This window comes from Panthera pardus, unplaced genomic scaffold (assembly GCF_024362965.1).
Source record: "Panthera pardus isolate Hobbes unplaced genomic scaffold, ASM2436296v1 HiC_scaffold_24, whole genome shotgun sequence".
Taxonomy (NCBI): domain Eukaryota; kingdom Metazoa; phylum Chordata; class Mammalia; order Carnivora; family Felidae; genus Panthera; species Panthera pardus.
This window is the reverse complement of record NW_026526810.1, coordinates 26,349,877-26,374,444: the sequence shown is the minus strand read 5'-3', so window position 1 is coordinate 26,374,444 and position 24,568 is coordinate 26,349,877. Positions and strand designations below refer to the sequence as shown.

The following is a 24,568-nucleotide window of genomic DNA, read 5'->3' as shown; positions in this document are numbered from 1 at the left end:
TAGGGTTTCCCCCTTCCTGCCCCTCCAACACACAGGCTAGGAATCAATAAAGCCTGAGCATTCAAACTAGCCCCCAACTCAATGGGCCCAGAAGCTGACAGGAAGAGAAGGTGGCCAAGAAGCGGGGCCAAGGCAGGGCATCATGGTGGTCACAAACAGGAAACAAGGTTCTGGGCAGATAAGGAGCTGGAACCCGAGGCCTGCAAATACCAACCCTTGGTCCTTCTCAGTTTTGTTGTGGGTGCAAGTCAAAGTTCTCTTCTTCAAGAACAGAGTTGGCCGAGATCTGCCAAAGACCCTCAGAGTCATTTAGTCTGACCCCCTAATATACTGTGTAAAGAGTAGGAAACTGACCCCTGCCAAGGGACAGGCTGTACCTAGTATCACACAGTGAAGAGCCGGGTAACCTCACCACAAAATCAGCCCATCCACAGCCATGTGGCCTGGTGATTTCTGCCTCTGCCCTTAGTCTTCTGGAGAATTTTGGTAAATACACATCAACATATGTTTCCTGAATCTTGCAAAGTGACAAGTTTTGCTAGTGATTTGACCCTGTTGACTCCCAAAGTTAATTTCTATATTTATTTGGTCCCCTCATTTCATATTTCAAGAGGGTTCCCCCCCTTTTGACTTTTGTTCCTCTCATTACAGAAAATGTGAGAAAAACAAAATATGATGATCAAAATCACCAAGAAGCAAATGCCCTTAAAACATCACCCAAAGAAAAGATTTATGCATAAATATAGAATTCATGTAAGTAGAAGTATACATTATAATATGTATGTTCTACTTTTGTTGCTTAACATGATTTCATGAGAAATTCCCCATGTCACTGTCCATGGCTGAGACAGAGTCTCAGAAGTGTGATTAGTGGGTGGAGAATGCTCATTTCCTGGGCTCTTTAGACTCACTCCCAAAGTGCTTCCATATGTTCTACTGGTGACCACAGCCATCAGCACTACATGAGGGTACCGGCTTACCTACATCTGGGCTACATCCACTGCCTATTATCTTTTTCTCACTTTTGCAAGTTTGATACATGGAAGTATGCTATTTTCTATTTCTGCTTCCTGATAGGTTCAACAATATTTCCCATATATACACATTAACCACCAGAATTTCATCTGTGAATTGTCTGTGAGGGTCTTTACGTTTTTCTTATTGATTTGTATTAAATTTTTTTGAGAATATTAATCCTTAATTTCTCATTTTTGCAAACATCTCCCCCAGTTTGTCATTTGCCTTTTAGTTTTGCTGTGGTACTATTCAGTTTTTGTGTGGCAAATTCCATCTAGGTCTTCTATCTCTTGATTCCTCACTTGGTTTGAGTGCTTTGGTTGGAGAGGCCCCTGAGGTAGAGACTGTACAAGTCAAGCCACTGAGTCCTTGGGGAGCTTAGACCCTGCAGCTTGTGAGCATACTGGGCCACAAGGAAAGAGAAGGAAATGGGGCCCGCTCTAAGGAGCACACTCTAACCTGGAGGCCCAGGGATAGAGTGAAACCCCAAGAAGGACTTTGGCCATGGTCACAGAGGCAGGGAGCCTGTCATTCGGGCATTGGGAAGGGTGATTCGAGCTATCAGGGCTGCAGGAGCCCAGAAGGCAGACAGAGTGAGAGTCACAGAAAGGCTCCTAGAGAAAAGGAATCCCAACCCTACCACCTGGGTAAGACTGTCATCCTGCAAAAGTTCCATAATCTAACTTTGCGTTCATGATCATTCCTCTGCATGGCTTCTAAACTGAAGTCATCCTTAGGTCCAGTGTGTCTTGCTCAGGGACAGGAGCCTGCCCTCAGCCCTCCCCCAACCTAGTGAGGAGCCCCCCCTGCAGACACTCACAACACCCCAATCCTGGCCTCCCTCTTAGCACTTTTCACCCTGGGTCAGTGCTGGAACTGCTCATCTCCGGGGGCTCCAAGATGGCAGGGACTCTGCCTCCTCCTTCCCTGAAGGTCACAAGCTGGGTGAAAGGCCAGCATGCAGCAGGCACACGCGATATGTTTGAGGAATGACAGTGTGGGGTCAGTAAGCAAGGCTGGAGGAGCGACGGACCATGAGAAAAACAAAAGAAGGCGGTGCACTCGCTCTCCCCACAGCATCTCCAGGAAGAAAAGAACAGTGGTAAAACACAGTCACTGGGGGTGGGGGAAATGACTTTCAAGTATCTTTAAACTCAAAAGCAACTCCTTTATGCATGATGAACAAGATGGTTACAAGCCATTCCCACCTGTCCATCTGTTAAGGCCAGTCCCTCCTGGCTGTCCTCATAATGCTCTTGATACAGAGACTCTGCCTGTGGCCGAAATGCATGGTTTGCAAAACCATCAAGTCAGATTTTCTACTAATTAGTCTACAGTATTTAAGTGAGTAAAAATAAAGAAATGGGAGCAAAATCAGATACAAGGGTAGGTCTGGGGCAGGGTGGTCACCACAGAACCAAAAAGTGGGGAGCACCCAAGGACCAACTGGGCCCTGCTGCACAAGGTCAGGAAGGAGGCTTCAAGAGCAGGAAGCTGGAGAATGGGGACCAGCCTGGGTGCCCCCACTCTCCTGGCAGCCTCTGTGCGTTCCCACACAGACCTCCTCAAGCCAGTTGCCCCTACTCTGTGGGTTGTGAACTAACCCCCTTGCCCATCAAGTCCCACTCCTACCTCCACCTGCAGACTGTGGGGTAGTATCAGGGGTCCTCAAAGCCATGTCTGTTTTTTCCATCAGAGCCACAAAAAAATATTCTTGTTATCAAGGGGATGCAGCAGGGGAGGCCCAATATTTTGGACATTAGAGGAGGTAGAAAAGGTTGGGGAACTCCTCAGATGAGTCCCTTTCGCCCTGCTGAGCCCAATCCCGGGGCAGGATGCCTCTCCAGTGGACACAACAGCTGCTTGCCCTACCTGCAAGCCTTCCTTCCAAATACTCACTGAGCTTATCACACCAGGAGCCCAGGGTGCAGCCTGCCACTCGGGGCTGCTGAAAGAGCTGTGGGGGGGGGGGGGGGGGGAGCTAGCACTGGGGGTGTCAGCAGAGGAGCCAGGCCAGTCAAGAAAGGTGTGGGGGGGAACACAGAGAGGGTAGGAGAGGGAGAGAGAGACAATAAGGAGGGAACCCAGAGGTCCAAGAGTCGAGCTGCCTCCTGCAGAACCCATGGACCAGGCCTCACGGGACACCTGACATGTGTACACTCTGCTCTGGAAGCTTCCTCCAGGCTCAGAATACACCCACCAGGCAGATACTCCCAAATCGAAATCTCTAAATCTCTAACCTTGACACCTCCTCTCCTCCTGAGCTTCAGCCATCTGGATGTATCCATCAAGGTGAGCTCAGTGTCATCCCCCCAAATCTGCTTCCTTCTGAGCACCCAATATCCCTGAAAGGCTCCTTCCTCCATGGTTACCCAAGGCAGAAGCCTCACCTCCTTCTCCTCCCCACCCCCCACAGCACTCAATCCCCAAAGGCCCAAGAGCCTTCCCCCAGCTGAACCTATGACACCAGGACACCACCTACTCCATTCCTGCTGCACCTGCCAGCCCTGATCACCATCATCCTTTCCCTGATGTTGGCAGCAGCCTCCTCACCATGCCTGGCCCTCCCCCACATCTGCACCACCAGCAGAGCCACCTGGGGCCCAGAACTGATCCTGCCACTCTGCTGCTGACCTTACCTCCCTCATGCCTCCTCAGCTGGCCTTCCTGAGCTTCCTGCTTCCCTTCCCAGCCTCACTCCTGAGGCTCACCTGAGCCCAGCTTCCTTGTTGCCGCAGCCCTCCGCACCTGCACATCTTCCCTACCTGCAATTCCTTCCCATGCTTGTCTACCTGGAGAATTCCACTTATCTTTCAAGTCCCAGTTCAAATGTCACCTCCTCTGTGAAGCCCTCCCTGGTCTCCCCCCTGCAGAGCTGGTCAGTCCTCCTCTGTGGTCCCCTGTCCCCTCTGTCCTGCTGTGCTGTCCCAGCACTTACCACACCAGACTGTCCTTGTCTGTTTACACATCCAGCTGCCCCCAGTGGCCTCTGAGCTCCACCAGGGGTGTGTCTTATACATCTCTGTATCCCCAGCACACAGCAGGCACCCAGTGTTTGCTACTGTGAGGGAAGCAGACAGAGAAAGAGAGATGGTGACACTCCAAGAGGGAAGAGGGGAGGGATAAATCAAGGCAGTAGAAGGGAAAGGCACATAGAATGGAGCAATGGGGGTCACCTGCAGACCGGTCCCTTCCAGGAGCCTTGCCCGTGAAGCAGGCAGTCAGCACTGACCCAGCACTACCAGGCACTCAGTCCATGCTGGCTGACACTTCAAAGGGGGAGCTCGGGTGGGAGGGAGAGACAAAAGAAAAAGGATAAAGTGGCTCAGAAGGGATGCAATGTGGTATTTGGGGAAAGCACAAGCCGGACCCTTCAGGCCTCCACTGCTGTGTTCACTGGACTGGCATGCTCCTGGACTGTCCTGTGCCCACACTCAAGCCTCCCTAGCCCCAGGGGAAACCTCCTTTCAGGCTCCTCCAAGCCTGGCAGGAGCAGCACCCAGGCCATGCTGAAGCAGAAAGCCAGGCTGGGTCTGCAAGGTCACAGGCGGGTCCCCCGGGACAACTTGGGGGAGTCTACCACGTTGACTTCTCATGGACATTTGAGATACTAGAGCATCACGTGGGACCTGCCAGCCCTTCTCAAGGCCGGGCCCAGCAACAGCTCCACCCCTTCAGCAGCTGGCCAGGACGCCGGGCCCTGTAACCTCCAAGAAGAGAGCTCCTCCAAACAAAAAACACACCTTAGCAACACGTTCCTGAAAACACAAACCCACAGACCACAAAGATGGCCCATCTCTACCTTGACCTCTTGCTTAGCACACAGCTCACCGCCTTCGTCATGGAGAAGAGAGACCATCCGGTCAAGTCTAATGTGCAGCCTGTTGAGTACACATTAGCATCACATGTAGAGCTTTTTTTTTTTTTTTTTAAATGTTTATTTATTTTTGAGACAGAGAGAGACAGAGCATGAATGGGGGAGGGTCAGAGAGAGAGGGAGACACAGAATCTGAAACAGGCTCCAGGCTCTGAGCTGTCAGCACAGAGCCCGACGCGGGGCTCGAACTCACAGACCGCGAGATCATGACCTGAGCTGAAGTCGGACGTTTAACCGACTGAGCCACCCAGGCGCCCCAACATGTAGAGCTTTTTAAGAAAACAAACAAAAAAATGATGCCTGAGCCCTGTCTCAGACCAATTAAATCAGAGTCTCTGGGAGTAGCATGTAGGTAGCTATATATTTTCAACTTCTTATTGAAGTATAGTTTACACATAGAAAAGTATATGTAGGAGAGATGCCTGGGTGGCTAAATGTCTGACTCTTGATTTCGGCTCAGGTCATGATCTCACAGTTTGTGAGATTGAGCCCAATGTCAGGCTCTGGGCTGACAGCTCAGAGCCTGCTTGGGATTCTCTCTCTGTCCCTCCCCTGCTTGCACACTCTCAATCTCTCTCTCTCTCTCTCTCTCTCTCACACACACACACACACACACACACACACACACTAAATAAACTTAAAAAAAAAAAAGAGTACATAAAATAAATGTACAATTCAATGCATTTCACAAATAGAACACACTTGGAAACCAGCCCCCAGAAGCCCCTCCTGCCTCTTTCAGTCTCACCACCACCCCCAACCTGCCACCCACAACCCACAATCCACAAGAATAACCATCACCCTGGTTTCCACAGCACAGGTTGCCTCTGCCTCTTCTTTGTGGACTTTCTATGAACGGAATCATACCATACATACCCTTTTATGTGGCTCCTTTTACCCAGCAATGCATCTGTGGGATTCGTCCACAGTGTTGTGTGTAGCTATTGTGCATTTTCACCAATGTTTAGAATTCCATTACACGGACATACTACAACTTATTTGTTAATTTTACTATAGATGGGCCTCTGGGAAATTTCCAGTTTTTGCCTGTTATGAAAGTGTGGCCAGGAACATTCCAGCACCTGTAGTGTGGACACAAGTATTCATTTCTATGGGCAAACACTTAGGATTTCAATTGCTGGGTCATAAGTTAGGCATATGTTCAGTTTCAGGCTTTTAAAGGATCTCAGGTGATTTTATTAAAAAAAAAATTTTAATGTTTGTTTATTTTTGAGAGAGAGAGAGAGAGAGGAGACAGCATGAGTGGGGGAGGGGCAGAGAGAGAGGGAGACACAGAATCTGAAGTAGGCTCCAGGCTCAGCACAGAGCCTGATGTGGGGCTTGAACCCACAAACTGTGAGATCATGAGCTAAGCTGAAGTTGGACACTTAACTGTATGAGCCACTCAGGCGCCCCTCAGGTGATTTTAAACATGCAGCCAGTGTTAAGAAACTGCTGTGCATGAATCCTGCCCCCACTTCTCTCCTTTTTTTGTGGCTCAGAGGGAGAAGCATGGCTCCTGGAATTCAGGGCCAATCCTCTTGCCTGGGCTCTGGATCTAGGGCCCTGACCCTCCTATGCCTTCACCCTGCCCCTCTAAAGTTCCAGGAACACCCTTGGCAAGACAGGAATCACATTGTTAATAGAGATTTCCTTCATCTGTTAAGGTCACAGAGCACATTTACTAGCTCGTGCCAAGGAAGTAAGAGCAGCTTTCCGTGCGGCAGAGGCTGGCTCTGTGTCCTTCCCGAAAGCCTCCCTACGTCCTCCCAGGGCCACAGTCCTGACACACAGCCCAGAAACCAGTTGAAAAGAGCTCTGCCGAAAGGAAACTGGAATAATGTCAATAGAGTCAGGCTTATCATCAGTACTCCAAAACTTGAAGATAGGGCGTCTGGATGGCTCAGTCGGTTAAGCAGCCGACGACTCTTGATTTCAGTTCAGGTCATGATCCCACGGTGGGTTTGTGAGTTTGAGCCCGGAGTCAGGCTCTGCTCTCACAGTGTGGAGCCTGCTTCATATCCTCTGTCTCCCTCTCTCTGCCCCTCCCCCACTCACATTCTTTCTCTCTCTCAAAAATAAATAAATGTTGAAAAAATTATTTTTAAAAAATAAATAAAACTTGGGGCACATAGGTGGCTCAGTTGGTCGAGCATCCAACTCTTGATTTCGGCTCAGGTCACGATCTTGTGGTTCGTGAGTTTGAGCCCTGCATCAGACTCTACGCTGATGGTGAGGAGCCTGCTTGGGATTCTGTCTCTCCCTCTCTCTCTGTTGCTCCCGAGTTCATGCCCTCTCTCTCTCTCTCACTCAAAACAAATAAATAAATTTTAAAAATAAATAAAATGAAGATAAAAGGTAATCTTTTGCAAAAAATAATTCTGTTATTTTTACACAGAAGCTGCCTCTCACTTTATTTTCTAAGCAAATATTCCTTATGTAGGACCACTGCTTTGCTGTCTCTGCTGACAAGAAATGGGGAAAGAATCCTGTGTAAGGGGGTGGCGTTCAGTGAATTGGGGGCCACACACTGGGTCCCAATCCAGCTGTCCCACTCAGCAGCCCTGGCCAAGGACTCAGGAGGGACGGGCACCCAGCGCAGGCACAAACCCTGCCTCCCACGGGCAGGTCTGAGAACACCTGGGTCAGCAATGTGCTTAGTTCCCTTTTACTCACTGTGGCAGCTTTGAAATGAAAGGGGATGTGGAGGGCCAGGCATCCTGCTTCCCAAGATGCCACAGTCTGTACCAAATGACCCTGGCTGCCACCAGCAGAACCATGGTGTGCTCTAGACCCACACAAAGCCATCTGTAAGCTGACCAGCAGCCTCTTTGGAGGAAAAGATGAACTTTGGCCCATACGATTCCATTTCTAATGGATCCCAATGGGGACATAAGAGATGGGAGGTGTGCAGCCAGAGGCAGTAAACAGGCAGGAGGGAGGTATACTGCAGGGACCCTGGAGCAGAACCTCCGGGTGCCCCTGGAGCTGGGTCTAGAACAAGGGAAAAGGGAGCAGAGAGCAGAGACCAGCAGGGGTGCATGGGCTGGGAGAGAGCAAAGAAGGTCTGCCCCCCTTTCAGCCCATTAATTTTCACTTCTGCAGCCAGTGCCCCAGCACTGCCTCTCCTGAAGCTTCTCCAGTAGACAGGGAAAAGGGGAGACTGAAGGGGGTCTCTTGGGCTGAGATGGCCATGCAGGGGCCCCTCTGAGAAGTAGGATTCCCTAGACCAGAACCCTTCCCACCCTCCCACCCCTCTCCAAGCCTTTATCTTCTCTGCTCAAAGAACCAAACAAACTGGGAGAGCTAGTTGTTCAGGAGGAGATATGAGCTAGCATAGCCCTCTGGGGGTGGCTGCGTCCAGCCTGAACAAGGACCCCTTTGAGCTCTGGTGCCTACAAGAACTCCTACCTACAGGGATCTCAGAACCCTCTGGGCCCTCCACCCAGTGGGAGCTGGGAGGGCCGAGAGCAAGGCTGGCTCTATCTCCCACTCTTGGCAGCCAAGATGCTGCCCACTGCCCAGGTCTCTCTGTGGAGCCCAGAGCTAGTTAGCCAAGCCCTAATTAGAGGTTAAATTGTTAAAGGGCTCCAATCCCACTCTCCCCTGCTCCTAGAACTCTCCCCCATGGTGTGGGCTCTCCCAGCACACTAGAAAGGCCCAGGTCCTTACAGGGATGGAATTCAGGATCAAAGTGCTCAGGCTGACTCCTCTTGGGCATTCAGGAGGAGTGCTAATGAGCTGCCCTCCCAGCTCTGCCTGGGTCCTGCTTAGCTAACCTGCTCCTGCCCAAGATGGAGACCCTCTCTCTCTCATCCCCCAACACTTCCCTGAAGCCTAGCCAGCTGGTAGGCTGGGAGAGCAGACCCCTCCCACCTTGTCTCTACTCACCGTCTGCTCAGATATCTTCACTGTTGTATCACCTGTTTATGTGGTTGTCTCCCCACTAGACTATCTTTCTTATTCATCTCTCACCCTGGGGCCACACACAGCTTCAGGCATACAGTAAGTGCTCAATATCTGTGTACTGAATAAACAAACACTCCCTGCTGAAAAGCTCCTTTGTGTAGTTTGTTCAGCCACACTGGGACCTTGGAACATAAACACAAGAGCTGGAGTGAGAGCAAGTCACTTGAGTTTGCTTCTGGCTGCCCTTGACCTCCTAGGTGGCCTCCAGTCCCCTTCCTCTGGGTCTGCTCCCTTATAAAATGGGGAAAATCCCCTTGTTGACCTGAAAATCTTCAGGGCTGCTGTGGGGATCTGAGAGGTCATGGCCTAGCCCCAAGGAGGGGACCGGTCCTCACAGCCTTGTCCACTGAGCCTCCAACCCCCTGCCAGCCCCACTAAGAGCTCTGCATCCCGTCATGTCCCTTGAAGGATGTCGAGAGGTGTAGCTGCAGAGACGGTGCACTGCCAGGCCCCAAACTGCACCCTGAAGCTCCACACATGTTCTGCATGACTGAATCTTTTCCTTGGGACTTCAGCCAGAGAGCCTCCATGGGCAGGGCCCTCTTTGCACCTGTGCCACACCCAATAACTGCTCCCACCCCGGGGGGGGGGGGGGGGGGCTGGGGAGAGGGGGTTGGGGGGCAGTGCTGGAGGCTCTCTCACAACTCAGGCCCAACCCTGTTCAGCATCCCTCCCCCACCCTCCTTCCACCAAGGCTTTGAGGGGCCAGGAGTTGCTGCCCCCTTCCTGGCCAGAGCTCAAAGGCCTACAGAGTAAGAACAGTCACCAGGGAGACATACGGGACAAACAGCTAAAACACGGAAGCTTTGCTCCTGGGGATGTCCAGGATTTCTCATGAAACCCAGGCCACCATGGAGCAAGCAGCTGGTTCTGCAGAGAGTAATCTGCCTGTAGCTGGCCTCATCCCATAGTGCCCACTGCTACAGCAGCATCTGTTTGAGCTGGCATCCCTGGACCTGGTCACAGACCACTTTTTCTGGGCCAGCCAGTTAGGGCCTGGCCATTTCCAGACAAGAAGCTGGTCATTCAGGTCTAAAAACAGACTTGCATTCATTAAGAAACAGAGCACCCCTGTGCTCCTGGTGGCCACCCTCCGCCGGGCTTGCTGTGGGAGGGCCCACAGGCAGCCTCAGCTGCTCAGACGCCCCCACTCAAGGCTGCCAGGGGGCGTGGCTATCCTTGGGACAAGTCTGCTCTGTCCATCCATGGATGCCATCCAACGCACCCCATTCCAACCATCCTCACAGCCACCTCAGAATCCCTCTGGCTTTGTGCATCCTCCAGGCTCTTCTCAGGACACAGGCAGGTTTGAAGGAGACTTAGGGTCCTGAAAGAGCCTGGGTTTGGGGGCAGGAAGACAGAGAGGCAGGCCTAGAAGTACCTCTCACTGTTGAGGGGCCTTGGAGAAGACACACTCTATCTCTGGACCTAGTTACTCTCTACAAAAGGGCGATAAAGCCTCACCCCAGGAAGGCAAGCAAATGTTGTCTGAGGGAAAAACAAAGCAGAGCCAGGAACTGGGTGAACTGCAAATGGCCACTGACCCTTCTGTGATCAGAAGAACCCCTATCCTAGGAGAGGCTGGCAGGATAACAGTCCTCAAAGGCCACCAGCCTCTCTGCCTCACTCCTACAAACATCAATTAAATGTCTGCTATTCGCTCAGTTCTGTGTAAGTGCTGTGTATACTAAGAGGGATAAGGCAAGCTACTATCCCCAAAATGCCTGGTGGGAGAGGCAGACATGAAGCAAATATTTACATAAATCAATACATAATTATAACTGTGTAATATATGCTATAAAAGGAGGGCACAGCGTCCTAAGAGGACCTCTATCAGGGAGTCCAGACTCAATTGTGGAAAACAGGGAAGATTTCCCTAAGAAGCAGTAGCATTTTGAGCTGATAGCCAAAATGAGAGAGTGACAGAGGGGTCATTGTAGAGGGTTTATGATGGATGTGCAAAGGCCCTGAGGCCAGAGGTGTGTATGAGGAACATAAACAGAGCCTTTGTGTCTGGAGGGTGGAAGTACTGAAGTGATGAGCAATGAAGCTGGAGAGGGTGGCAGGGCTAGATCATGCAGGGTCCTGTGGACCCCAGTAAGGGTTTCTATTATTTTCTTAAAAGCAACAGGGAATCAATAAAGGGATTTAAATGGGGAAATACACAATCAACTTTGTATCTTAAACAATCACTCTGAGGGGCACCTGGCTGGATAAGTCAGAAGAACACGTGACTGTTGATCTCAGGGTGGTGAGTCTGAGCCCCACGTAGGGTGCAGAGATTACTTAAATTAAAAAAAAAAAGTCACTCTGACACACAGATTTGCTTCAAAGTAACCCAAAGGAGGTGGGAAAGGGGGAGTAGAGGTGAATATTGATGAAAGAGGGGCAATCTTCTGTTGATGGGTATTGTAGCTGGGTGATGGATACATGGGTACCCACCCTGCAATCTCTCCTCTTTTGTATATGTTGAAAATTTTCCGTGGAGACAAATCAGCTAGCAGACTGTATTCCAGCAGAGAGATGATGTCTCAGACTTGGTGGCAGTGGTGATGGAGGGCCAGGGATGGATTCAGGATATATATTTCTGAATAAAAATCAACCTGACTTGGTGATCCATTGGATATGGGGTATAAGGGAAAAAGTGCCAAATATTACTGTAGATTTCTGGCTTAAGCAAGTAGAATACTACTCTGCCTTGCTAAGATGAAACAGGGAAAAACATATTGTAAAAAGAGCATATTTGAAGGAAACAATCATGAGTTCAGTCTTGAAGATGTGTGAGAAACATTTAAGTGAAGATGTCAAGCTATACGTGAGTAAGGAGCTCAGGAGAAAGGTCAAGACTAAAGGGATAAATTCCTGAGTTATCGGCCCATGAATGAATACAAGATCCCCCAGGGAAAGTGGATACACAAAGAAGAGAATCAACAAGGGTGCCAAAACCAAGTCAATAGGAGAAAAATTAGTCTCTTCAACAAACGGTGCTGGGACAACTGGATATGCACATGCAAAAGAATTAACATGGACCCCTATTGCACAGCATATATAAAAATAAGCTCAAAAATGTTAGAGCTAACACAGACTTTTAATGTCTCCCTCTCTCTCTGCCCCTCCCCCACTTGCACTCTGTGTTTCTCTCTCAAAAATAAATTAAAACATTAAAAAAAAAAAAAGAAAACAAGTGTAAATCTTTGTGTTCTTTGATTAGGCAACCTTTTCCTAAGATATAACACAGAAAGCAGAAGACAGAAGAAAAGATAAATTGAGCCTCACCAAAACTGCAAAATTTTGTGCAGCTAATGATACCAAGAAAGTGAAGACAACCCACAGAATAGGAGAAAACATTTGCAGGTCATGTATCTGATAAGTGACTAATATCCAGAAAATTAAATAACTCCTACAATCTTGAAAATATTATACTAAGTGACATAAGCCAGTTACCAAAGACAAAACTATACGATTCCACTTATATGAAGTATCTAGAGTATCGAAATCAAAGAAACAGGAAGCGGAATGGTGGTTGCCAGGGGCTGGAGAGAGGGGAAGATGGAGAGGTATTTAATGGGTATCTCAGTTTTGCAAGATGAAAAAGTTCTGGAGACTGGTTGCACAACAATATGAATATGCTTAACACCTACTGAACTGCACAAATGCATCTACAAACGGTTAAGATGGTAAATCTTATGTTATGTGCTTTTCTTGACCACAATTAAAATAAATTTTTTAAAAAAGAACTCTTAAAACTGAACAATAAAGACAAATAACCCAACTAAAAATGGGCAAATATTTGAATAAACATTTTTCCAAAGGTGATGTCAAATGACGAAAAAGTACATGAAAAGATGCTCAACATCCTTAGCCATCAGGGAAATGCAAAATCAAGACCACAATTAGATACCACCTCACACACACTAGGAGATCATAGTCGATATTAGATGCTGGTGAGGATGTGGAGAAATCGGAACCCTCATGTGTTGCTGGTGGGAATGTGAAATGGAACAGCGGCTTTGGAAAACAGTTTGGTGGTTCCTCAAATGGTTAACCACAGAGTTACTATAGCACTCCCAGGTATACACCCTGAGAGAACTGAAAACATGTCCACACAAAATCTCATACAAGAATGCTCACAGCATTATGATAATTAGCCAAAAGATAGAAACAACCCAAATACCCATCAACTGATGAACAGATAAACTGTGGCAGAGCCACACAATGGAATATTATGGAGCCATAAAAAGGAGTGAAGTATCGACACAAGCTGCAATCTGAATGAACCTTGAAAACATTCTGCTAAGTGAAAGAAGCCGGTTACAAAAGTCCACGTACTGTTATGAGTCCATGTACGGGAAATGTCGAGAACTGACAAATCCATAGAAACAGAAAGTAGATTAGTGGTTGCCAAGGTGCCGGGGGAAGGGGAAATGGGAAGTGACTAATGTGCACAGGGTTTCTTTTTGGGGTGATGAGACTGTTCTGGAATTAGACAGTGGTGATGGCTGCACAACTTGGTGAACACATTAAAAGCCACTGAATTGTACACTTTAAAAGCATGAATTTTATGGCATGGGAATTGCATCTCAAGGAGGGGGAGAGGGAGGAGATAAGTCTGGGATCTGAAGAAGCACAACACTTCCACTGTGTGGAAGAGAGTGTCCCCGGGAGGAGGAGACTAGGAGAGAGTGAGCCAAGAGGTAGAAAGAAAGCCAGGGATGGAGGCTGTCAGTGGAGGCCGCAGGAGTGTTGTTTCAAAAGGAGGAATGGGAATCTGTGAAGTTTGCTGAGAGGCAAGGAGGAGGAAGAGTGAAGGCAGTCACTTCAGCAGCCGAGGACAAGATAGGTAACTCCAGCCAGGGACAATCTTGGCGGGGTAGGGGGGTATGAATCCAGACTCGGGTGCTAAAGGCCTGCTCCTCCTTCCTCCCTCCCTCCCAGGGTGGTGACTGCATCCTAGGGATGTAGCGTGAGGACAGGCCTGTGACTACAAGTGAGGATGTTGTTCCGCACAGGTCAGATCCCGCCTTCCCACCAGTGAAAGACGGCAGAGACGCTGGAGGAGGGGAGGAGAAGGGATTGCACATCCCCCATCCTGGTGCCCTGGGGGGAGGGGGGCTGCCGTGGCCCGCAACCTTCCTCCCGGGTCCACCCCTCCCCAGCACCCTCACCTGCTGCTCCTCCACCCCAGGCGAGAACCACTGGTCCATTACGGCGCCTGCCTCAGCAAGAGCTGAGAGGCCCAGGGTCACCCGGCGCCGCGGGAGGGCAGCCACACCCAGAATTCCAGCCCCGCACTTCGCGCCTGCTCCCCACGGCGGCGGCCTGGCGCCAGAGACCCCGCCTGCCGGCCAGACCCAACTTTTGAGGGAGCTGATGGGCCCTTGGGCGTAAGAGCAAACGCTTACACCGACCGGGGGGCGCTGCCGGGAGTGCAGCCGCTGCGCCGGCACCTCCTGGCCTCCCTGTCAAAGGATCCAGCGGCCCACCCGAGATCCCCCTCTTGGGTCGGTGACCGCGACGAAACTCGGCCGCTGGCCTGGATTTGGGACGCTCCGAAGCGGGGTCTGGCTGGTGCCCCGCTGCGGGCTCTGAACAACTCGGCTGTGCTGCCGCTAAGTGGGATTCCTGAGCGATGACCTAGTCTTAAGGAGCTTGCTGGGTCCTGGGACCTCTTCCTCTAGGGAGAACTTCAGATTGTCTAACTGGTGGAAACCCCCTAGGAATGCCTGCTCTCGCCCCTATTATTCAACAGTGTTCTGGAGGTCCTAGCCATTGCACAAAGGCAAGAAAACATAAGAAAAGGTTTGGACACTAAAAAGAATTTAATTTTTATTTATTTATTTTTTATTTTTTAAATAAACTCTCCCTCCGCCCAACGTGGGGTTGAACTCACCATCTGGAAATCAAGACTTTCATGCTCCACCCACTTGGCCAGCCAGTCGCCCCCCCTCAAAAAGAGAGAATTTTTATTTGAAAGATGGTAAGATAAACTGTCTTGAGGACATGTAATCAACTGAAAAAAAAAAAAACAAAAACATAAGAAAGTGGCCCAGATATTCTTATACTTGGGGGCTGGACCAGGCAGAGCTGTGGTGGGAATAGACACATAATGAACTCTTATGGAGTTTATTATTCTATCCATTATTACAGGATGAACATAAAAGTCAATCATTTCTCTGTAGACCTACTATATATATATATATATATATATATATATATATATATATATATATATAAAATAAAATACCCAAGAATAGGGGCACCTGGGTGGCTCTGTCCAACTTTGGCTCAGGTCATGATCTCCCAGTTCGTGGGTTCGAGCCCTGCATCAGGCTCTGTGCTGACCGCTTGCTCAGAGCCTGGAGCCTGCTTCAGATCCTGTGTCTCCTTCTCTCTCTGCCCCTCCCCCGCTCATGCTTTGTCTCACTGTTTCTCAAAAATAAATAAATGTAACAACAACAACAAAAAAACCCAAGGGGTGCCTGGGTGGCTCAGTCGGTTGAGCGTCCGACTTCGGCTCAGGTTATGATCTTATGGTTCGTGAGTTCAAGCCCCTCATTGGGCTCTGTGCTGACAGCTCTGAGCCTGGAGTCTGCTTCCGATTCTGGGTCTCCCACTCTCTCTCTCTGCCCTCTCCCGCTCTTGCTGTCTCTCTCTGTCTCTCAAAAATAAACATTAAAAAAAAAACAAACCCAAGAATAAACTTTTATTTATTTTTTAATCTTTATTTATTTTTGAGACAGAGACAGAGCATGAACAGGGGAATGGCAGAGAGGAAAGAGGGGAACACAGAATCCAAAGCTCCAGGCTCTGAGCTGTCAGCACAGAGCCCGAAGTGGGGCTCGAACCCACTGACCACAAGATCATGACCTGAGCTGAAGTCTGATGCTTAACTGACTGAGCCACTCAGGTGCCCCCAAAATAACTTTTAAAATGTAGAAAGTCCAGGAGAAGAAAACAACAAACACTTTTTTGAATGACGTAAAAGAAGACTTGCACGAAGAAAAAAAAAAAAAAGAAGACTCGAATAAATGTTCTTGAGTGGGAAGATTCAAAGTTTTAAAGAAGCTAATTTATCTCAAATTTAATGCAAGGGCTTGCCTTACCAGATGTCAGAAGAAACTACAAAGCTAGAGCAATCAAAATACCATGCTTTTACTGGCTTAGGAAAGATTAACAGATCCCAACAGAGAGTCCTACCAGGAAGTCCAGAACATGATCTATGGGTATCTAAGGATTTACTACATGATAAAGAAGGTATTTCAAGTAAGTAAGAATGGATTGTCCAATAAATGGTATTGGGGCAATTGGCTATCTTACACAATTCACAAAAATAAATTCCAAGATTAAACATCCAAATATTTTCTACACCAATAAAAGAAAAGGTACATACATTTATAAGTAGATACCCGTCAGACCCATAAACTCCACCTCTAACAATTTACTCTTAGGAAATAACTGGACACAAATTTAAATGTATAAGAATGTTCAATGAAGTGTAGTTAGAGGAAAAAAACAATAGGGCATGAAGAAATTGTGGTTTATTCATGGAAGGGAAGGCTATGTGACAATTAAAATGTTTTTTTTTTTTTAAGTTTATTTATTTATTTTGAGAGAGAAAGTGCAAGCGCACCAGTGGAAGGAGGAGCAGAGAGAGAGAGGGAGAGAGAGAGAGTCCCAGGCAGGCTCGGTGCCGTCACCTTGGAGCCTGACTTGTTGCTTGAACCCACCAACCACGAGGGCATGGCCTGAGCCAAAACCAAGAGTCAGACACTTAACTGACTGAGCTACCCAGGCACCCCTTAAAAATGATATTTATCCAGTTATTTATTAAAACTTATTTATTGGGGTGCCTGGGAGGCTCAGTCAGTTAAATGTCTGTCTCTTAATTTTGACTCAGGTCATGATCTCAGTTTGTGAGACTGAGCCCCCTGTTGGGCTCTGCGCTGACAGCATGGAACCTGCTTGGGATTCTCTCTTTCCCTCTCTCTCTGCCCCTCCCCCCTCCCCCTCTCTCTCAAAATAAATATACTTTTAAAAACTTACTTATTAGGATCACCTGGGTGGCTCAGTTGGTTGAGTGTCCAACTTCAGCTCAGGTCACGATCTCACAGCTCATGGGTTCAAGTTCCACGTCAGGCCCTGTGCTGACAGCTCAATCCTGGAGCCTGCTTCAGATTCTGTGTCTTCCTCTCTCTCTGCCCCTCCCCCGCTCACACTATCTCGGTCTCTCTCAAAAATAAATAAATGTTAAAAATGAACTTTGCCAAATCCCCACATGTGATAAAACTGCACAAAACTAAACGCACACACATGCACGAGTGCATGTAAAACTGGTGAAATCTGAATAAGGCCAATGGGTTCTGTCAATGTCAATTTTCTGGTTGTGTTATGGTGCTCTTGTTATGCAGGAAGTTACCACTGGAAGAAATTGGTGAAAGGTACATGAGACCATGTGAATCTACAATTATCACCAAGTATAAAGTTCATTTCAGAAAAATAAAGTTTGCACCTTTAAAAGGAAAACAGAGGGGCGCCTGGGTGGCTCAGTCGGTTAAGCGTCCGATTTCGGCTCAGGTCATGATCTCGCGATCTGTGGGTTCGAGCCCCGTGTCGGGCTCTGTGCTAACAGCTCGGAGCCTGGAGCCTGTTTCAGATTCTGTGTCTCCCTCTTTCTCTGTTCATGCTCTCTCTCTCTCTCTCTGTCTCAAAAATAAATAAATGTTTAAAAAAATTTTTTTAAAAGGAAAACAGACCAAGATTTCTCAAAGCTGGGACTGGATCATCAGAGGTGTGGTCTCAGATTCTCAAAGCTGGAAGCATTGCAGAGAAACTAATTTTTGGTGAGAACCTACTGTGTCTCAGGCAATTACACAGCCTGAGAACATTTGAAGTGGGCCAGATATGACTCTGTTTTATGGATGAAGACAGGGAGGCTCAGAACCAGTAGTAATTCAGCAGTGGAGAAAGGATTTGAATCCAGGTCTTTGGCTCAGCCCCTTCCTATCATTCTATCACAGTGACTACATATCTGGGAATGACTTAAAAGAAAAAAGAAAACTATTCAGTGTTACCCATATCAAGAAACTGGGTATAAGGAAATAAATAGTCCAGTGAGTAAAAAAAAAAAAAAGGTGGGGCGCCTGGGTGGCTCAGTCGGTTGAGCATCCGACTTCAGCTCAGGTCGCGATCTCGCAGTCCGTGGGTTCGAGCCCCGCGTCAGGCTCTGGGCTGATGGCTCACAGCCTGGAGCCTGCTTCGGATTCTGTGTCTCCCTCTCTCTCTGCCCCTCCCCCGTTCATGCTCTGTCTCTCTCTGTCTCAAAAATAAATAAATGTTAAAAAAAAATTAAAAAAAAAAAAAAAGGTAAAGTTGCAATCAGGCACAAGGAATTTAAAAATGTGTACCTACATGTGAATATCATCCATCAGGCGTGTCATGCAGAAAGTTCTGCTGGAAAGTTCTTTTCAACACCCAAATGGTCCTCATTCTAACAAGTGATCCTTCACCAAGGAACAGACCTTTGTCATCTTAGTTTGGTAAAACTAGATCTCCACTGTAGGTGTGACCAGGGCAGAGACTATGCCATGACCACTCCTGACCTCTCTTCTCCTGGGTCTCATATTACAAGACCCATTAGCTGTCCCTACTTGCTACATTCATATGGGGCAAAATGGTTATTTCTAGTCCTCCCAAGTCTTCTTCCATCATTATGGGCCCCAGTGACAGTCTAATGGATCCTGGATTCCAGGCAAGGCTTGCAGGGAGGGTCTGTGAATTCCTGGGGTTTGGGGCAAAATTGTTGTGTCTGAACAAAGGGACATGTTTCTGGAAAGACAGCATTTCACTTTTATTACATTTTTAATGTAGCCTATGATTTTCAAAATGATAGGCAACGTAACTTTAGTTTGATCAGCACCAAAATGTGTTGAAAATATAGACTCTGGGGCATCTGGGTGGCTCAGTTGGTTGAGCGACCAACTCTTGATTTTGGCTCAGGTCATGATCCCAGGGTCATGGGATTGAGCCCCACATCGGGCTCCTCACTGAGCATGAAGTGTGCTTGGGATTCTCTCTCTCTCCCTCTGCCTCTCTCTCTCTCTCTCAAATTAAAAAAAAAAAAAAAAAAAAAAAAATATATATATATATATATATATATCTCATATATATTAAGTTTATCTATTTATTTTGAGACAGAGAGAGAGAGAGAGAGAGAGAGAAAATCCCAAGCAGGCCTCACACTATCAGCACAAAACCAGACACGGAGCTCAATCTCACAAATTGTGAGATCATGACCTGAGCCAAAATGAAGAGTCAGTCACTCAGTTCACTGAGCCACCCAGGTGCGCCCCTATAGTTATATTTTTTAAAGGGTTTATCTTTTATAGATACACACTGAAACAGTTGTAGATGAAATAATATCTTAGATTTGCTTCAAAATAATCTAGGAGTGAGAGAGGGGAAAGGTATATATGAAATAAGGTTGCCCCATAACCTGGTTAATTGTTGAAGCTGGGTGATGGGCGTGTCCCTTATATATATTATATATATATATAATATATATATATAATATATATATATTATATATATAATATATATATTATATATATAAAGTATATATATTATATATATAATGTATATATAAAATATATATATTATATATATAAAATATATATTTTATATATATAAAGTATATATATATTATATATATATTAAATATATATATTATATATATAATATATATAATATATATATAAAATATATATTTTATATATATTTTATATATATATTATATATATAATATATATATAACTATTTTTAAATAGCATTTTGTGTGGCCTGGGTTGGTATGGGCAAGTTTTGAGTAATCCAATTAATGTTAACACATAGTAGAAATATTTAAACTTTTTTCTACAGAAGAGAGAAAAAAAATCTGTATAATTGGTTACAGTTATTTGCTCAGGCATACTACCCACACTGCTGCTCCGACCCTAAGTCAGAGACAAAAGGGATGCCAATGAAATGACATACAGTACGATTTTGACAATTATTTAATATACCATTGATGTGCCATGTCAACCCGTTAGGAGGCAAAGAAATTCATGTTTGATTTAAACTAATTCTTTATGTGCTTCTTAGTTCAGATTAAAAAAGAAATAGTGCCAACCAGAAATTGACATCTGTTAAAAACAATTCACTATGTGGCAAATCATAAGAGACTCTTAAATACAGAGAACAAACTGAGGGTTGATGGAGGGTGGAGGAGAGGGGAAAATGGGTGTTGGGCATTGAGGAGGGCACTTGTTGGGATGAGCACTGGGTATTATATATAAGCCGATTTGACAATAAATTATATCAAAAAACCCCACAAAATACAAAATATAAAATTAAATTAAAAATTCACTATGTGATTTTCCAGTGGATATTAGGGAACACTGTTTTGTTTTGTTTTCATTTTATTTCTTTGAGAGAGAGAGAGAGAGAGAGAGAGAGAGAGAGAGAGAGAGAGAGATGGAGAGAGAGAGTGAGTGTGTGAGTGGGGAGGAGGAGCAGAAAGAGAGAATCCCAAGCAGGGTCCATGCTCAGCCAGGAGCTCGATGTGGGGCTGGATCCCACAACCCTGGGATCATGACCTGAGCCATGATCTGAGCAGAAATCAAGAGTTGAACGCTCAACTGACTGAGCCACCCAGGTAGCCCACAAGGAAACACTCTTTTAGGACTAGGACTTGAAGAGTATATTAATAACCTCCGTGGGTTATTAATAGGATTTTTTTAGGGTTTATTTATTTATTTATTTTGAGAAAGAGCGAGCATGGGAGAGGTGGAGAGAGAAGGAAAGAGAGAATCCCAAGCAGGATCCTTGCTGTCAGCACAGAGCCCAATGCAGGGTTTCAATCCTACCAACTGTGAGATCATGACCTGAGCCCAAATCAAGAGTTGGCTGCTTAACCGACTGAACCACCCAGGTGCCCTAACCTCCATGGGTTATTAAAATTCCAGTCCTAATTTATGACCAAGCATTTCTAAACCAATAAAAATGTTTAGCTGTGGTAGAGAGAAGGGAGGAACCAGTGTACCCTGTAGAGGCTTATATTCTTAGGGAAAAAAGCCTTCCTTCTGGAATCTGTGCTGTAGCAGGCAGGTACGCCTTGGGGTGTGTGTGTGGGGGGGGTATGCAGGGAAGGGGGCGTAGTTACTTCTTATCAAATAGGAAGCTCCATTCCCAGGGGCTTCTGCCCTCCCCTCCTCCTTCCTTTCCCATATTAGTAAATACTTGGGGGATTAATCAAAGCTTCAAAGGTTGGTGATAACAGGTGGTGACAGCTTGATGCCCTGCAACCCAGGTGAATAGCAGCACAGTGGCCAAGCCTGACTTCATGCCAAACTTACACTTGGCACCAGAGATGGCTGCAGAATTGTAGGGCTTATTTTCACTTTTTAAGAAAAGAGAAAAGCAAGTTATTTTCTGGTGTCCAAACTCAGACACAGGACAACAAAGTGGAATGCTGTACCATTTTTTATTTCATGGGCTCTTGCGTGTGTGTGTGTGTGTGTGTGTGTGTGTATGTGTGTATGTGTGTGTGTGTGTGTGTGTGTGTGTGTGTGTGTGTGTTTATTAAGTAAGTTCTAAGCCCAACATGGGGCTTAAACTCATGACTGAGATCAAGAGTCACATGCTCCATAGGTAGTCATAGCAAAGAAGAAATTATGTGAAGACATAAAATACCTCCGGAAATTGAGGGGAAATTGAGGTTAATTAGCAGAACCACTGAATGACAGCATAGAGAAGGCCCTCAGGGAGCCTACAGTCCAATCTCCTGACCTTATGATGATAGCAAAGCAGACCCAGAGAAGGGGTCTGACTTTTCCCCAAGTATTAGCAAAATAGGAACAGCATGAGGCTTAGAACTCACTTCTGATTCCCAGAGCAAGAGTCTTCATGCTGGTCTGATAAATATGGCATTCAGGGGCCAAAGCTACAGCTTAACCAGGTTAAGGATGGGGTGGAGCCACCCAAGTAGGCACTGGGAAGAGCTTCAGGGAGGATGGCTGGCATAAACCCGTCTCAGGTACTGCTGACTTTCAACCTCAGGTTGGTTGTCTTAGGTGGATGAATTGGCACACAGGTCTTTCTGGTCTGCATTAAGCCTTTTGAGGACTTGCCCAAGTTCAGAAACTTGAAAGTAACTGCAACATCAAGGCGTGGATCGGGCCCAGGCTGTTGCCTCTAGGGTATTCAGAAATTTCTCCCTAAGGCAAGTCAGGAAGAGCTTGGATTTGGTCCCAACAGAAACTCTCCTGAAGCTCAGTGGCAGCGTCTGTCAGCTTTGCTCCCAGACCTGCCCATTTGCTCCAGAGATGCTCACTGCTTATGTGGCCTTGTTGAACTGTAACCTCAAACCTAAGAGTGTCTGTCAGCATGGACTGGATTCTAGCCACCATAATCAGAGGACTGTGGAGGGAGGTATATTGGCCCCTCACTGCAGGGTGGGAGGGACACCCTCTACTCCACCTCTCCCTGCAACCCCACAAATCTTTGAAAGAAGCTGGACTTCAGAGCCAGCTAGAGGTGTACATGGGACAAAGACATCACAGATTGTCAGGGCGCTCTCTTATTCTCTAGGAACCTGATCCCTGCAGGGATGGGGCACCCTTAAACAATCACGAGGACAGGGGAGACAGCAAAGCAAATAAGGGCAAATTACAGCTGGGTAGAGACGCATCAACCTCTGAAAACAGAGGTTGAAAACAGGACGGAGGGAGCCCCAAAGTATTCAGCCAGTTCCAAAAATCTGTGTGGGGTGGGCACAGGATTCACACATTCACCCTACCTTCCCCATTGCTAGCTGGCCAGCTAGCAGACTGTCCTCCAGAGCTCAGATTGTGGGGCTTGGGACCTGGGCAAGGGCAGGAACTTACAGCTTCATTCACTGCCTCTGTCTTCCCTAAATAATCTCAGCCCGCAGCACCCCAAGACCTCCAGGGGCAGAGGCCACAATTCTTGCTGTCACCTGAAACGCCATCCCCAGCCTGCCCAGCCTCCTTGCTCCTTCCCCAGCTCCAAGAACTTTCCTTCCTCCCAAAGCGACTTTGGATCAGATCTCCAGGCTAAGAGACCGGCCCCAGCGCGCCTGGCGCACGGGTGCGGCCGAGTCGTGCTGGGACAGCTCCACGCTGCCGCCTGGGCCGCCTCGGGCCATTACAATTGCAGACCAGGCTGGGAAAGGACAGAGGCTGACCCCTCCGAGGGCCAGCAGGGAAGCACCAGACTTTGGGTGAGGGGCAGTCAGGACTAGGGAATCGATCTGGCTGGGGAATGAATGAATGAGTAAATGAATGAACGAACACACGAATGAATGAATAGCTATGGTGTCGGAGACGCGGTAAGAGGCGTCCCAAGGAGGGTGCCTTCCACCATCCTGATGCCGCCGGGACTTCGCTCATCCCCCAGGTACGGAGCGCAGACAGCAGGGGCATCTGTCCCCTAGCCAACACCTCGCAGCCCCCCGGAGGCGCCCGGGCCCGCGCAGCGCAGCTCGGGAGCGGAGCCCAAATTCCGGTGGCCGGGAAGTGCCTGCCCCGCGGGAAGAAGGCACCCAGGAGCAGGGGCTCCCCACGGCCGCTTCGCCCCGCGGGGAAGCGTTCCCTCGCGGCGGTCTCCGGAGCCCCGAGCCCAGCCCGCTGGCCCCAGCCCCTTACCTGCCCGCCTCGGCGGCCTCACCCCGGCTCAGAGCGGTCATCGCGGCGCCTCCAGCGCGAGCCGGGGACCGCGCGGCCAGATCCGGCGCCTGCCTGCCCGCCTCCGCCCCGAGGGCCCGCCTCCGCCCGCCCATTGGCTGTTGGGCGGGACCGCCCCGCCCATTGGCCGTTACTCCCTCCTGAACGCCGCGAGCTTTGCGCAGATTCTAAGGCTCCCACTTCCCGACCTGCAAGTCTCGGGGGCCAGGCCTCGGTTTGCACCTTCTGCTCCTCAGAGCACAGGCCTTGGGTCCCCTCCAGGCTCTTCCTCTTCGGCCCTACCCGTCTCGGAGCTCGGTGCCCTCTGCAGCAACCTCCTCCCGACCTCCTCCAAATCCTCCCGACTCTGAGCTCCAGGGCAGGTTTCAGCGTCTCCCCACAGCAGCTAAGGGACAGGAGTAGGGAACGAGGTATTTTGAACTGTTTGAACCGCATAGTGGGGCAGTCAGGGAGCTTTCATGCTTTTCCCAGAGTTGGGTCCTACGGAGGGACTGAAGATGGCCAGAAATCAAGTGGGGAAGCAAGACAGAGTGGGGCGATGTGACAGTTACCTGGGCCTTGGGAATGGGGCCAAAGCCCTATCCCATCTTACCTGGCCTGCAGCACCCTACCCTCCTCCCACTAGGTAGGGCTTGGTTCTTAGAAGTGGTCTGGAGAGATAAGATTCAGTCCCATTTCCAAACCCGTCTCCACCCCTCAGTGCTTTGTCAAGGGGGTAAGACATTGGCAAACAGAAGGGGACAAAGGGAACCCAGAGGTAAATATTCTGGAAACTGGGAGCCGTAGCTGGTGTCTCCCTACAGTACCCTTACATTAGAGGCCTCTGCTGCACAAGACATAAGGGGAAGTGCAGGGCAATGGCCACATCACTCAGTTTACCCACCAGAGCAGGAGGGAGGGGCCCTTGTTGCTGCCTTTGGTCTACTCTTTGGTCCAAATAAGCCAGTAAAATGTCCCCAGCTGCAGT

The 24,568-nt window shown here is 48.1% G+C and overlaps 1 protein-coding gene across 5 annotated transcripts in view; it reads right to left on the bottom strand.

Annotated features, from left to right (window-relative positions):
- The window catches only part of GRAMD2A (GRAM domain containing 2A), a 31,283-nt gene extending 7,587 nt beyond the window's left edge, over positions 1-23,696 (bottom strand). For 2 of the 5 annotated variants that reach the window (XM_053888897.1, XM_053888902.1), the window contains exon 1: positions 23,563-23,677. In XM_053888897.1, the coding sequence (XP_053744872.1) occupies positions 23,563-23,603 (41 nt within the window). In that variant the 5' untranslated portion in view covers positions 23,604-23,677. Of the gene's footprint in view, positions 1-14,028; positions 14,074-23,562 lie in introns of those variants that run through there. The other 3 variants (XM_019441572.2, XM_053888898.1, XM_053888899.1) reach the window with 3 other exon arrangements.
- Between the last annotated feature and the right edge of the window lie 872 nt (positions 23,697-24,568).